Genomic DNA, 14,303 nt, shown 5'->3' with positions numbered 1-14,303 from the left:
TGCTGAAACGTGCTGTGTGGCTCCTCACACGGAGTGTGAACTGAACGTTTTCTGAAGGGGAAAACAGAGGAAAAGCTTTCTAGTGATTAATTCAGATCGACGATTGCACAGAGTCCTTTATACTAACCGTAATTTCTCATTCGTGAAAGGGTCTGAGCAACTACGTGTCCATTTCAAAATAACAAACTACACTATTATTTTTAATTTTGTATTTGAGTCTCCTGGCTTTCTCTTCTCTCAGTCTGTAGGCACGACCATTTCACAGGCAATCTTCTACACAATTACAAAGAGATAACAATAACTACAGTTTTTTTCAGTAGCCCTGAGAAGGTTGTGGCACTTTAGGGAAGGGAAGGGAAGGGAAGGAGAAGGAAAGAAAAAGGGGAAGGGAAGGAAAAGGGAAGGGAAGGAGAAGGGATGGAAAAGGAAAGGGGAAAGAAAAGGGAAGGGAAGGAGAAGGGATGGAAAAGGAAAGGGGAAAGAAAAGGGAAGGGAAGGAGAAGGGAAGGGGGAAAGGAAGGGGAAATGAAGAGAAAGTTTGGAGCACTGAAGTTTGCATTTTGTGTGTGTGTGTGTGTGTGTGTGTGTGTGTGTTGTAATTTTAGTCACTCTCTCCCACAGTTAAACTGTTTGTGCTTCTGTCTGCTGCTAAGAGCTGCCAGGGTAAGGGCTCTCTCTGGAAGCAAGCACCGGCAGCCACCATGAATCATAGTGAGTGGAAAACCAAGTGCCCTGCCCCAAGCTAGGAAAAAAGGGTTGGTGGAAGAAGTGCTGAGTTCCACTCCACGTTCAGGCACAGACCTCCTCGGTGTCCTTGAACCATGATGTAGTCTCCATTCCCATCTATAAAACAGGGATAATATTTCCTGGCCTTTTAAGTGTGTCACAAAGATCCTGGTCATTAATGATTAATCCTGGCACATGTTACGTAAGTGTTAGATCTGGACATAATTGTCAAAGCGGAGATCCAAGGTCATGTCTAGTTTTGAATTCATTCCATGAGAGTTTTGAGATAAGCAGGAATAAGTACTGGTGGGTGTGGTTCATCTCGAATAAAATTTCAGTATGAAGCTAGAAGAGGGGAAGTAGCAAGAGGAAAGATAACATCTTCATTGGCGATGTTTTTATAATCACAGATACTTCAATTGGTAAGAAATAAAAACAGTCTCAGTACTGAAAGCCCTACAGGCATCCAAGCAGATAGACAGAAAAAACTCTGTTGGGGAATAACTGCAGTTTTAGTTTCTTTCTTGTTGTTTCAAAATTCTTTAATCAGTTGCTGCCATCTTATCATGTCCCTCTTACCTATTCTGTGCTGCAGATACCTCTGGGGCAGAGCTTTTACTATAAACGCAAAAAACAAGGAAACAGTATCCATAGTCATCAAATTATATATCAAAAAATAAATCCCTCAAAATAACCGGAGCTGGGCTGTTCACACTTCCTGGAGTTTCCTTTCTGTAAAGATATGCTGGTAGAGCAGATTTCATTCAAGTACTTGACTTGCGGGCAAAAACTAGATAGTTCAGAGATAATAAATTACCTGTCTTCACATGCATAGGTACTTGTGTGAGGTACCCCAGACATGGGTGGTTTTGAATCAGTTATGCCTGTGCTGTCTATTGCTGAGGCATAAGGCTGTGTGAATGAAAACATCAGTGGATTTGCCAAAAGTTGTAGTATAGCTCAGTTTTGATATGTTAATTACCTGCCTGTAAGAAATCTTTGTAAAGCACTATGAGATACTCAGATGAGACTTCCTGTTGTGTTTAAGTTGATAATATACATGAAATCCTTTTCATCCTGATTAATTCACGATATGAGGTGACACCCTAGCTTCGCTGAATGCTAAGGGTAAGGAGGAATTGTATTGCCCTTGCACCCAACTCCAGGTAGGCTGAGGAGATGAAAGAACTCTAGAGCCCACTTGCCTGCAGTAGCTCAACGTTTATGTGCTTCATCCCTTCCTTTTTGCCAGAATTCCGGTTCCCATCCGTACATATTAGTTCACTGGGGTTTCATCCTGGAGGGACACAAAGCATTCCCTTCTTCTGCAGCAGAATATAGCTTGCACCACAGTCCTTTCCCGATTAATGAACCTTTGATTGCCTTCTGTGTTTCAGTGTCCATATATCACCAGTATGGTTGGAGCTGGTTTGGATAAGAGCTTCCAGTTTGAAATTTCTTGACCTATAATCCCTCAGAGACCAAAATCAGCATGAGGTAACTTTGGACAATCAGAGAATTAAAGTAAAAAACTGAAATACGTCTAAGCCGAATTGCTTTTGTAGAAATAAACCATGTCACCAGCTGTCATGATGGTGAAGAACTGACTGAATTTCCTCCTGTGGATTCTCCTGTTGTCCTTAAACAGAAGCAAAAGTAACTGAAGTAGTGATAAAAACCGAATGCCTCTGTTATCTCCACATTTTTTACTTTATAGGTCAATTAGTAATTACTTATGGTAGCCCACTACTTTTGGGCTAGTGTTTTTGAATACATACATGTAACAACTGGTTTCCTTTCCTTCCTCTGCTTCTGTTAGTTTGGTTAGATTTACAAAAAGCTCAGGCGGCAGGGTCAGAGTGGAACTGCCCTGGCAATATTTTTTCTAAGTTTTGATTTTGACATTTCATTCAGATAAACCTCTTTTGTCCCTTAAAGAAAAAACTGCATGACAATGTACACTGTTAATTCTCAGTCTTTTATCAAATGATGTAAAAACATGCTGAGAATTTTTTAATGTGTCACCTTTCAGAGAGAGAGAGGAAGGGATTAAAGTACTTCAAGAAATGAATGAGCCATAACTGTATTTTCCACAGCTGTTCAGTGCACTTAGGAGCACACAAATGATTCAGTTGCCAAGACTGACAGGAGACAGGGAAAGAACCTCAGTGGCAGCCGGTAGAGAATAACTCAAAAAGTAGAAACCCAATGTTGGTAGCCAATGCAGGAGTAAGTTTGTTCTCTTCATCAAAGGAGTGAGAAGTTGGGACACTAACATTATCATCTCCATTTGTACTGAATTCTTTCTTTTCTGTCTTCTCCTACTTTTTTTCATCCTAAGGAGTCTGAAGCAGAAATCAGATTGGTCATAGCTTTACCTTACTGAAATGCAAGCCAGCAAAAATCAGAGCTTCCGACCCCCTTCTCTCATCTTCACAGGAGCCTGATCAGCTCAGTTCCAATGGAGTCCTAGCGTTGCTAATGCGTACGTAGCTGTTAAGCTCAGCAAGGATTGTTTTCATTAGTATCTAAGCTCTATCAACAAAGAATTTGCTATATTTTTTCCATTTCCCATTTTATATTTTTCTCCTAGTGGAAGTGCGTTGCCTAAGCATGCAATCTCATCCCAGTTCAAAACATTAGGCAGGATTTAGAACTAATGATATTATGGAGAAAGTACGCAGGCTGATGGCTTTTCCTATGGGCCATAATCTATGAGCAAAACCACAACATTTTTGTCGTCTAAGGAGGTATAATACTGTTATTGATGTGAATGAGGGCTGTGTGTGTAACTATGCACAATATTTACCCTCATGCTCAAGCATTAGCTGTTATATGAGTGTGTTCAGCCGCATGTGCAAACAATAGCACTTCCCTTCCCGTATGTGAAAAATTTAGGGGATGTTTTTTATTTATGTTGACTGGCTGGTGGTGAAATTAATTTAAATCAAACCTTGAGATTCAAGGCAATTTTAGGCAGTTTAATCAGAAGTAGTCACATATGTTTATGTGTGATGTCCTTTAATTTCCTTAAGAAGGCAGCAGCAGCTATGTTAGTTTCTTCTGAGAGAAGGGAATGGAGACATTTTGTATAATTTTTTTCTGAGCCAATCTTAAAAAAAAAAAGCCTATGATCAAATAATTATTACCATAAATGGTCACTCTTGCACCTGAATATAAATGTTTCTACAAAATTTTGAGGGAAGACTGATGTCCAGTCAAGAACTAGGGGAGAAATTCAGTAATTTTCTGTGCAAAAAAGAATAATTTGCAAAGGGTGGTCGGAGACCTAACAGCTAAGCCAGCAGAGCAGCAGCTTTTAAATGTTTCAACGGAAATGTTAAAGTGTTTTCTCTAAAACAATTATGAAATGAGAATGTGACAGTTTTGTATGTCTTCACTGTTCAGCTGCTATATTTTTGCCTTTGCTTCATGAATATATTTGCTGAATATAAATAGACCCTTACCTTCCCCCCCCAAAAATAAGATAAAGGGTTTCTGTCCCCATAATGCTTTTTGCTTTGTATGGTGAGAGGCATGGATTAAATGATATCTCAGGGTCCCTTTTCGTTTCCTATTTTGTGGTTCTGCAACTGCAGCTTGTGCATTGTAACTTCTCGCAGGGTTAGATTTTAACTAAATTATGAAGACAGATTTTAAAATGTATTGAAATGTTATGCAAGTATAGATCCAATACAGTAATAATGTCTGAAGCATCTTTGTCTGGAGCTGGGCTCTTTCAGATGAGAAAGTGTATGTTCAAATTCTAATTACACCCTACACGTTAGTTTTTAATATTTTCTTTGGAGTCACTGGAACAAAAATGGTAAACAGGTGTACTAAAAACAGCCTAAATAAGCGTAGCCACAGGGTCAGGAAGGTTGCAGTGCTGTATTATTTTTCACTACTTAAACGCATCTTTATGCACTCATTTCTCTGAAAAACCGGTAATGGATTGTAGTGTGCACTTTGGACTCTCATGTACTTTGAGGAATTCTCCTTTCAGGGCCCAATTTTGTCAAAGTGAATCGAGTCCCTCCCTGCCAGTTCTCTGTCTGGCACACATCCTGCTTTTGTTTTTGTTGTGATTAAAAAGACACACTGTTATTAAATACCAATGGTAACGTTTGGTCCAGTTTTCTGAAATTCATTCACATATGAATGATCCTATTGGGAATTTGTTGTGTAACCCTCATTATGCCTGCCAACCTTTTGTTCTGAGCTCTTTTCTTGAGCACCACACATAAAAATGCCCTTAGCTTTTTTTAATGCGTTCTTTTTCTCCTGAGTTTATTTTTGCTTTGCTCTCAGTTGAAACTAAGAAAGCAAACAGCATTTTGAAACTTAGGTTTTTATCTTTACTGGTATCTGTAGAGAGAGTATAACTTTTTCTCTTCTTATTTTAAGGAGCTGTTATGTATTTAATAATATTTTTACCTTCTGCCACTGCTTCTTTAAGTTAGTATTTGAAAATAAACGATGCACCTTTTCCTGCTGTCCTACTTTTGTAATGCCTACTAGAAGTTGAGTGAATTTTTTTCCCGCTTTCAAGGTGGTCTGTCTCATGTTAGTCTGTTTTTATGCTGCAATCATAGTATTGAGCATTGTCTACAGGATAATTGAGCAACGTGACAAACATGCTACATTTGGTTCTCCTTCATCTTCTATCCTTTGGGAGAATTTTCTGGGTTTGGTAGAATTTTGTATGTCCTTTGCATCAGCACTGGGGAACAATCATGGTTTTGTAATTCAGAAGATTATTATCCATGCTATGCTTGCTCTGTTTGTTGGAGAAATTGGAAAACATGTTTTGAATGAGATGGGACTGAAGAAAAAGAAAGGGCTATCCCATGCCAGAAAACCAGCTGAATACCACCCTGGAGAGTTGTTCTGTTTTTATGTGATGTGAGGCAAGTCACTTAACCCAAACTTTTCACAGATGTCTTAATGGATTGTACAATTAACTTACAATTAAAAGGCTGCATTTAGAGTTGTGTAGCACCTTCATAAATGCATCTGAAGTCAGGAACAGTGTGATGAACACGTAAAAGGCAATATAATAGTTTGCACTATAAGTTGTATTAAATTGGGTAGCTGAAGCTAATGCACACCTTTGCCCCTTCATCCCTGTGCCACAGCTCTCCATTTATGTAAAAAAAGGAGAATGCCATCTTTTATCGAACAAAGTAGTTTTGAAATTAGATTAATTACGCTTATGAAGTACTCACATCCTGTGTCAGTCAAGGCTGTAGGGGGGCCAATGAATAGGCTGATAATTCTCAATGAGAGCAGGGTTTGAGCTTTATACAGTAAATGAGGTCTAGGGCCATTCATTGAGCTAGGTGGAGAAAAGAGAAAACAAAACAGTGAACAGTTGCTCATTAAGTGAACATTGTCCATCTTGTGGATAGAATAATGCAAAATCTTTCAGGAAAAATATGTGAACACATTTTGAAAATGTATGTTCGTAAAGGTGTTCGTATCTCTCAAGGGCTTGATTTGTAACCTTACTGTTCTTTTAGCACTGTGTGTTTCTGTATTTAGCATATATACGCATACATACACAGATTTGTTCCAGTTTGACAGTCCTTCACATGTTGTTTAGTGTGTTTGATTAGCATAATCACTGTGTGATTATTTCTCACTAGCTTAAGCATATGCAAATTCTTGTCTTCTGACTGACAACCATTATTAGACAATCAGAGTGTAAGGATTTGCATAATCTCTATGTGGTTACTGTATTTCTGCACAATACCACTGTGAATGCAAATCCTTTTGCTCTGACTGGTTTCTGTGTATTCAAGCAGTGTGCCAGAAAGGCTGCTGCTGCCTCAGCATCTCACTACCAAGTGGAAAAGTGCAAAAGAAAAAAATAACAAAAAAAGAAAGGAAGAAAGCAATACTAGAGTCACATCAGCAAGGCAACTAGTCGAATGCTGCAATTAAATAGTTTCATCTGGAAAAAATATAGAAAAACTCTTGCACTTTTATAAGGTTTCAGCAAGAGAATAGAAAGACAACTTTGGGAATTCATTCTAAAGTATTATTAAAATTACATAAACAAGTTACATTGTTAGGAAAATGACTCTCTTATGTACATGGAAAGCATCAGGTTAATGTTACACTGTTTCATTGGTAGGAGCAGAAATGGTAGATACTAAGAAATGCATAATGCTGAGTTCAATTCACTGCATAATTATTCATCATAATTACTAGGGCAAAACTGAATAAATTAGCTGTAAGTGGATGAGCCATGCATGGTAGCACATCTAGAACACGTATTTTAACCATTTGACATCATATTGTTTTACCTGCACAAAAATGACAAGAGCAAAAATATTGGAGCATCTTTATTGTTATATTTTATTTTGCTTGCTAAGCTGGTCCTGTCATTCTTTTTTGGACTCTGTTCTTTGGTTGGTTAATAAGTTTCTTATTCACAGATTATTGTGATGTTGGAAAAAGACCTGGACAGCTAGCCCTAACTATGGGATATATTTATCATTATGAGATGTATTTCTTATGGCAATACAGATTGTCAAATAAACTTATATACAAATCATTGAGGTGTTATTGAACTGTCCTACTTCTGTCCAGTACAGCAGTATATTAGGAATGCACCATGTAGGTTGTAAGCTATAGGTCTGAAAAGCATCATACCTGGTATGTGTTGCATGTTTCGAACGTGTACAGTAAATGAAGACTTCATAGAGGTTTGAGATGCACGTGCACACACAGAAATCAACTGCAATATGTGACACTCAGTAGATCCTGTACTTCCCGGAAGTTTTAAATCTGTGACACATGTTTTGTCCTGCTTGTATATGCGGTTGCAGTAAATATTCAGCATCTACTGGAACAGACAGACCTACCACTCAGATGCCCTGTGCCCATAATATCTATGCTGAATGTCTAGCAGTTCTCCAAAACATCAGAGTTACTACATAAGTAATACTATAACAATATAATATAATAAATATAGTGTAATAATACTGCAGCTGTACCTTTGACCAGCATGATTGCAGGGGAAATTACCATGAATTCTTGATTTCACTGTGGTCAGAGAGGTACCGCTCAGTTCTCGTGAGGTGCCTCTCAACTGGAAATGCTCAAATTCTGTCCAGAGAAACTTTCTGAATCCACACCCCCTTCCCCAACTATAAATGGTACTGCTTTTACATGAACTATAATGCAGTGAGCAGTTTTATGATTCAGTGTTATCAATCATGCAGGTTTTAGAACGGGTTAAGTTCACCAGTAAGTGTAAATGTTGGAAAATATGTTAATATTTTATTCTCTTTTACTTGGCAAGGCATTATATATATGGTTGGCACAGGATTTACAAAGTTTCTAACATTCTTTAGTTTCACTCTTGAGGGAGATATAAGAGAATGCACGAAGGGAGCCCCCACTGAGTTATCTTTTTTCCTATGAATTTTATAATTAAGATCTACATATAAGAGTCAACTCACATGTAGAGATATTAGTACCTTGCCTGGAAATGGAATAATATTACAGTGTGGTTGCTGGACTTACTTTTTGTAGTTGCAGTTAAAAGTATATATAGAACTGCAGACACACAGTAAAAAAATATATTCAGAAGATCATCCCTTAAGATTATTTTTACTGTGTGATTATATTCCATTAGCATCTGGGTTTCAAGAAGTTCTAAGAGATGTTGATAGCTGTGTCATTGAATTCACTTTTCTGTTCCAGTAATGGAAGTCATTCTTTTTGTGGGTAATTGTTTCACCGTGCAATTGTGGATTACAACTAAAAAATATTTCTTGAGAGCTTCAGTGACCTGACTTGTTTTCCTGCTCACTTAGTATTGGGCCACAGTACTTAGATTCAATCTTTTGCAGCTAAGTTCTTTGTCTTTGTGGTAAAAATATTTTCTTTCTTACCTGTTTTAGACCTAGCGTATGTCTTGAACAGGCTTTGGGGACCCAGGATCCATGTTATCTTCATCTTCTAACCTCGATGCTTTTGTCTGTAGAAGTTAATGCAATTCATGTAATATACTACCAAGCTCAAACAATCGAAAAATGCATCGTGCCCCTTTACTTTAATACACAGCATTTTTAAAAGGAAGAAAATTTCTCCCTTTCTTTTTTTGTCCTTTTGAGATTTGAGCCTTTATGGATCAAATTTGCATTCTTTCCTTTGCTATCCATTTTTGTTGATATTTTAACTTAGGCATACTCCTATGCCTTGCCTCCAGAAAGAGAAGCTATATAAAAAGGTCTAATAAAAAAAAAAATATATATATAAATATGTATGTATGTATATAAATATATATAAAATTGTTGAAATTCAGGAAGATCTAGCTGTTTGAACTTCAGTTTCATAAAAAAGGATTCTTGACATGAAGAAGAACACTTGGTAATTATTTGTGGAAATGACAAAATTTACACTTCTCAAGAGTCAAGTTTCTCTGTAGGTGTATTTACCAGCCCAGGTTCTGCCTTCTGCAGATATTTAATGAAAACCCACATGGAGACCTGACTCCAGAAGACCTTCAAAGATAGCAGCTGTGGTGATTTGGGGTAAGTTACACAGGCAAATGGAATAACATGGGATTCCTTGAGCAAAGTTCTCAGCGGTTTTGTAGTAGCCACTCTATTCATCTGCAATCCACAAGATACAGATCTGTTATTCTGAATGATATGCTGCAGAAGAAAGAAGAATGCAGTTAAAGTGACTGGACTTATAATACTGAATTTAAGACAAACGAGCCAAAACAAATAGGAGTGGTAGGATTTAAGCTAAGAAAATGAAATAATGTGGCCAAGTTCTGCCCTGCCTTCAGTTCAAGTGTGGGTACTAGTGAAGTATTGCAGCTTTAATCTGAAGATCTTAGGAAGGGAGTATAGTATTTGATCAAAAGAAGCAAATAGTGTCACGTTGCTGTGAGTTTCAACTTGAATAATAAAAAAACACACAAAATTATTGCTGTGCATTTTATATGTTGAAATCAAAAACAGAACTAAATGAAATGTGAAACCTTCCTATTTAGCTTCAGTACCTGACCTTGAGGTTTGCAGTAAAGCTTGAGCAATGCGCCGTCCCCGGACTGACCACAAAGAAAAATGTGACACAGCCTGTCCTACCAATTCCTTCTTGTGCATAGAGTAAATGCCAAGTGCTGGATGGTAGGAAGGCAAAAGGTAGTGAGCATCTCAGACACAGGGCAGCTGGTCCCCTCTGTGTTGTAACCTGCAGTGCAAATGAGTTGGCATAAGGGAGTAAAAGGGCATCTTGCAAACCTTGCTTTTCTGCACAGCTTTGACAGCTGAATCGTGTTGCATATGAATTGCAAACTCCTCTTTCCTTCACTGTAAATAGGAATAAAAGAAATCAGTTACATCTAAGAAATAAAATAAAAACCTAGCTATTGTGATAATGCACTGATAACAAGCAAAAAGCAGATTTTATCAGTTTATCATGTTCATATTTTGTTAGAAAATACCATTTGCATAATTTGAAATACAATTTATATGTGTAATTAGCAACATTCAGTGAGCCTAAAAGTACTTGGAGATTCTGTTAAGTATCTCAGCGCTCACTGATTATCTCAGCTATATGATATTATTCCCCTCTTTCTACTTCCCTGCAATCCCTGCTCTCTATTTTCCTGGCAATCAGCTTCTTCTCTTTGTTCCCCTGACTCTCAGCAGGGCTGCCCTCCATCTTCCAGTGTCTGTGCTATCTGAGTGCTTATCATGCTGCACCTACGTATCCTGTTACCTCTCTAATTTCCTGCGTAAAACTTCTGGAGGCTTATCTGGTGCTTTTGGGTGTTTATCTGAAATTTATGGATTGATAGTTTTTTTCCAAATGAAATGTCTAGGAACAAAAATAATGCCAAGTACCACTCTAGCATTCTTATTCACTCTTCTGCCCCAACTTTATTAGAATCTGGGTTTATGGGGCTGAATTTTTATTCCTACAGGTTTTTTACCTTTGAAACAGCTTTTCTTAATTAACTTGAAGGTTAGCCAGAGCACTTTTTCTTTTAAAGTCACAAACACAAATCATCCAGTTCACTGTAGGGCCATGCTCTGTAGTTATATGTCTAGAAGTCTGCGTCTTTAAAAAGGGAAAGGGAAATGTGCAGATGGAGTTCTGTATCAGCAGATAAACAAGAGAAAATCTGTAGAAAGACTTAGAAAGAAACCCCATATTTTACGTGAGACCTAAATAAAATTAAATGCAAAATAGATAAGCTGTTCTCCACATTCAGAATTTTTGTAAATTCTGAAAAATGATTTGCCTCATTCTCAGTATGGGAGCATCAGTTCCACCAGAAATCAAACCATTTGGAGCTGGGATCCTTACTGTGAGGACAGACGAATGCAACTCTCAAAACATTAGTAGTACATTCTCTCTAACACTTAGAGCGCTGCTGTATTGGCACCTTGATTTTAAATGAACAGGTTGGCATTTCTGCACCTTGCTAACAACCCCGGCATGTTGATATAAGCCGTTATCCGTTACATAAGCACAAGAACTATGGTAAATGGTTCTAGATTATCTGATTTTGGTGGATATCACCCTTTTCTTTTGTACATAATCAAAGGGTCAGTGTATTAGGGGAAGAATGGTGGCAGGGGAGCAGCTCTGGGAAAGAGAGGAAAATGTAGGAATTAAAACTTGGGAGCAAATGCTCGGTCAAGAAAAGGTGTGGACCTATTACGTTCAAGAAACATTTGTTATTACCTAAGCAGGATGAAATACTGGTAATCCAAAAGGATGCCATGGTACCCATCAGCACATGTGAGGTATACAAAACTACACACAGGAGCCACTTCCAGGACTTACTTGATGATAATGGATAGAAACATGTTACGACAGGGTAAGCATAGTATGAACTTTCAGCATATCAGCTATTAAGTCGTCTGAATCCATATATGAATTATCGTGGGATAGTTTAACAGTTCAGAAGGGAATTAGGCACTTAATATCTTCAGCTGTGTGGGCCCAAGTATAACATCCAAGGCACTCACGAAAATTGGTGAGATTAGAGATCAGATACATAAACTTTCTCATCTTATGGCACTTGTCAGATAATTTGAATCAGTTTAACACTTACATTTACACTGAAGGCCAAACTAATATCTCACAATTGTGGGTAAGGATGTGCAGACAAACAGTTTTATTGTATCAGAGAATAGGCAATATCCTATGGCCGTGTGCTAACCTATTCATTTATCCAAGCTTGAGGTTTCCCTATGTAGTTTAGATTTGCTGTGGTGAGTGAAAGCATGCCTAAATTTCTTTAAAAATGTAGACTGAATTTCTCCAAACTTCAGCAGCTATGAAATAGTGTTGGTTAAGCCAAGGTTACGCTTTAGTGTTGAAAATCCCAAGGTACAGATGTACTGGATCTGCTGGCTTTAGAAGTCGTCTCTTGGGTGGTGGAACAGTGGAAAAAAGAAGAGCTTTTATGGTTTATTTATGTTTCCTGTGTGGTTTTCCTCTTCCTGGTCTGTGCAATAGTATTTTCGTACCACGAGCTTTCTTCAGGATTATGTTATAGAGGAAAAAAGAGTGCCCCAAGCATATGGTTTGATCACAGCAGAAAGTCTTCACATTGTCTTACTCAGCATGCTGCGGTGTTTCAGAGCTTGATATTCTCTGACTTTAGCCATCAGCGATATTCTCTAGTTATGTTACAATGGCATCCCTAGGTTCTAGCTAGAACTGGTGCTCTTTTGTGTCAGTGACTCTTCAAATGTATGTAGTATTTAACTTTTGCAGCAAAATTGAAGAGGATGTTCAAACTGAACATTTCTTCAAAACCTTTCTGTAAAGCTCTGCCATATTACTTGTTCCTTTTTTTTTACTGCTCTGAATTTCTTTCCAAAGAAATTAGTTTAAGATCATGACCTATTTCACATCTGACACTGAACAGCTGTCAGGTGATGCGGTATTTCCGTAGTGAGCTTTACTGGATGCACTGCAGTAGGAGGCCATGACTGTCTGCCATTACAGCTTCCATGAATCATTGATTACTCTGAGGAAAAGCTCTGATTCTTTATTTATCAAATAACCCTTTGCTAACTTGTTAGAAAGAAATGTATCATGGGGATATGAGCATAGATTTTTTTTTCTCTAGACATGTACAAATTATGCTGTCTGAATGCCGGTTCCTGTCAGAGGTAAATGATTAGTTGTATTTGCTTCATCAAATTCTCTGAATTTTTAACAATGCACTTCAAGGATAAAAACCATCAATGACTTAATCAAGTTACTGTAAAGCTGTTATTAGATTTTAAAAATAGCTATCAAATACTTATTGTAAAAAAGAAATATAAATCATTTTGATCTGGGGAAGTGGATTTCAGTCCTCCCAGTGAAATCTCCTGAGTAGCTTTGGTGAAATTTTGTGCCAAAATGGTATGGTTCCTACAGGACCCTGACTAGCAGAGACTGCCAGATCAGCTTTCTGATACAGGTTTGTTCAGAATAATACTTCTCATGAAAGCTGAAATTCATCCTTAAACTAGAATTTATTAAAAATGAATAGCTTATTCTAAATGGCCTTGAAAATAATTTCCAGATACTGGTGGAATTAGATTTTTCTTTGGTTATGCAGAAGTTGTTTTATAGGAAAAATTCATTTATTAGATCCTGGGATATGGTCAATTTTTTCATAGTATGGGGCTACTGTGTGTTATTCTGGTATTATTTGTATACAATATTCTTTCACAGTGTCATCAATCTTTTTCTTAGGCATTTTATTTAAAATGTGCCTGCTTCATTTAGAAGTGCTTGCTCTTCTATGATATAAAGAATATAAATTAGTGTTTTTATAAGTAAACTTGTTCAGTGTTTACAGCTTTTAGTTTCTTCGGTAAAGGGAGTTTGGTACATATAGAACTGAACTAAGGATATGCATTTCAAGATAGCTAATGACACTTTTCTTTATTCCTTTTTACATTACCTTTTATAAAATAGCATAAAAATATTTTTTTAAAGAACACTAGTAGTGTGCTGTAGCATGGAACATGGTATGACCTGATGCAGAATCTCTTTTGATATTATACATTACATAGACAGCATACAGTGGAACAGCAAATGCTTTTATTTCTCTTTCTCTTCTCTCTTTACAGATGGACCCAATTCAAAAAGCTGTAATAAATCATACATTCGGGGTTCCTCTTCCTCATCGAAGAAAGCAAATCATATCATGCAACATTTGCCAGCTGAGATTTAATTCTGATGTAAGTCGATCATTTCCTATCAGATTATAAATATGTACTTATCTTCTAGGATGTGCAATAATTTGCATAAATTGAACCTAAATGAAACATCATGATTCTAGTTTGTGGCTCAGGAGATGAAGAGGCTTTAGTATGCTGCAAATAAACAGAATTATTTGGTAGTGTTTATACACCAGGCGAAATTTTCCCTCCAGATATCCCCACAAGCTCACCAACTTCCGTTGTGCTGCACAGAGTGTAAATGGGAAAATGTATTGATCTATTATGGCTAATAAGGATAAAATACTTGCTGGGTCCTAATTTCTTTACCAGTCCCAGTCATGTCTGCTTTCCCTCTCTTCCTGTATA

At 37.4% G+C, this 14,303-nt stretch overlaps 1 protein-coding gene across 7 annotated transcripts in view; it reads left to right on the top strand.

Annotated features, from left to right (window-relative positions):
• ZNF385D (zinc finger protein 385D) overlaps positions 1-14,303 on the top strand; it is a 437,723-nt gene that overhangs the window by 330,772 nt on the left and 92,648 nt on the right. For all 7 annotated transcript variants that reach the window (XM_068935412.1, XM_068935410.1, XM_068935406.1 and 4 more), the window contains one exon: positions 13,845-13,955. In XM_068935412.1, coding sequence (XP_068791513.1) covers positions 13,845-13,955 — 111 coding nt within the window. The remainder of the gene's footprint in view (positions 1-13,844; positions 13,956-14,303) is intronic.

Source organism: Struthio camelus, chromosome 2 (assembly GCF_040807025.1).
Source record: "Struthio camelus isolate bStrCam1 chromosome 2, bStrCam1.hap1, whole genome shotgun sequence".
Classification (NCBI taxonomy): Eukaryota; Metazoa; Chordata; class Aves; order Struthioniformes; family Struthionidae; genus Struthio; species Struthio camelus.
This window is presented reverse-complemented; position numbering and strand designations above follow the sequence as displayed.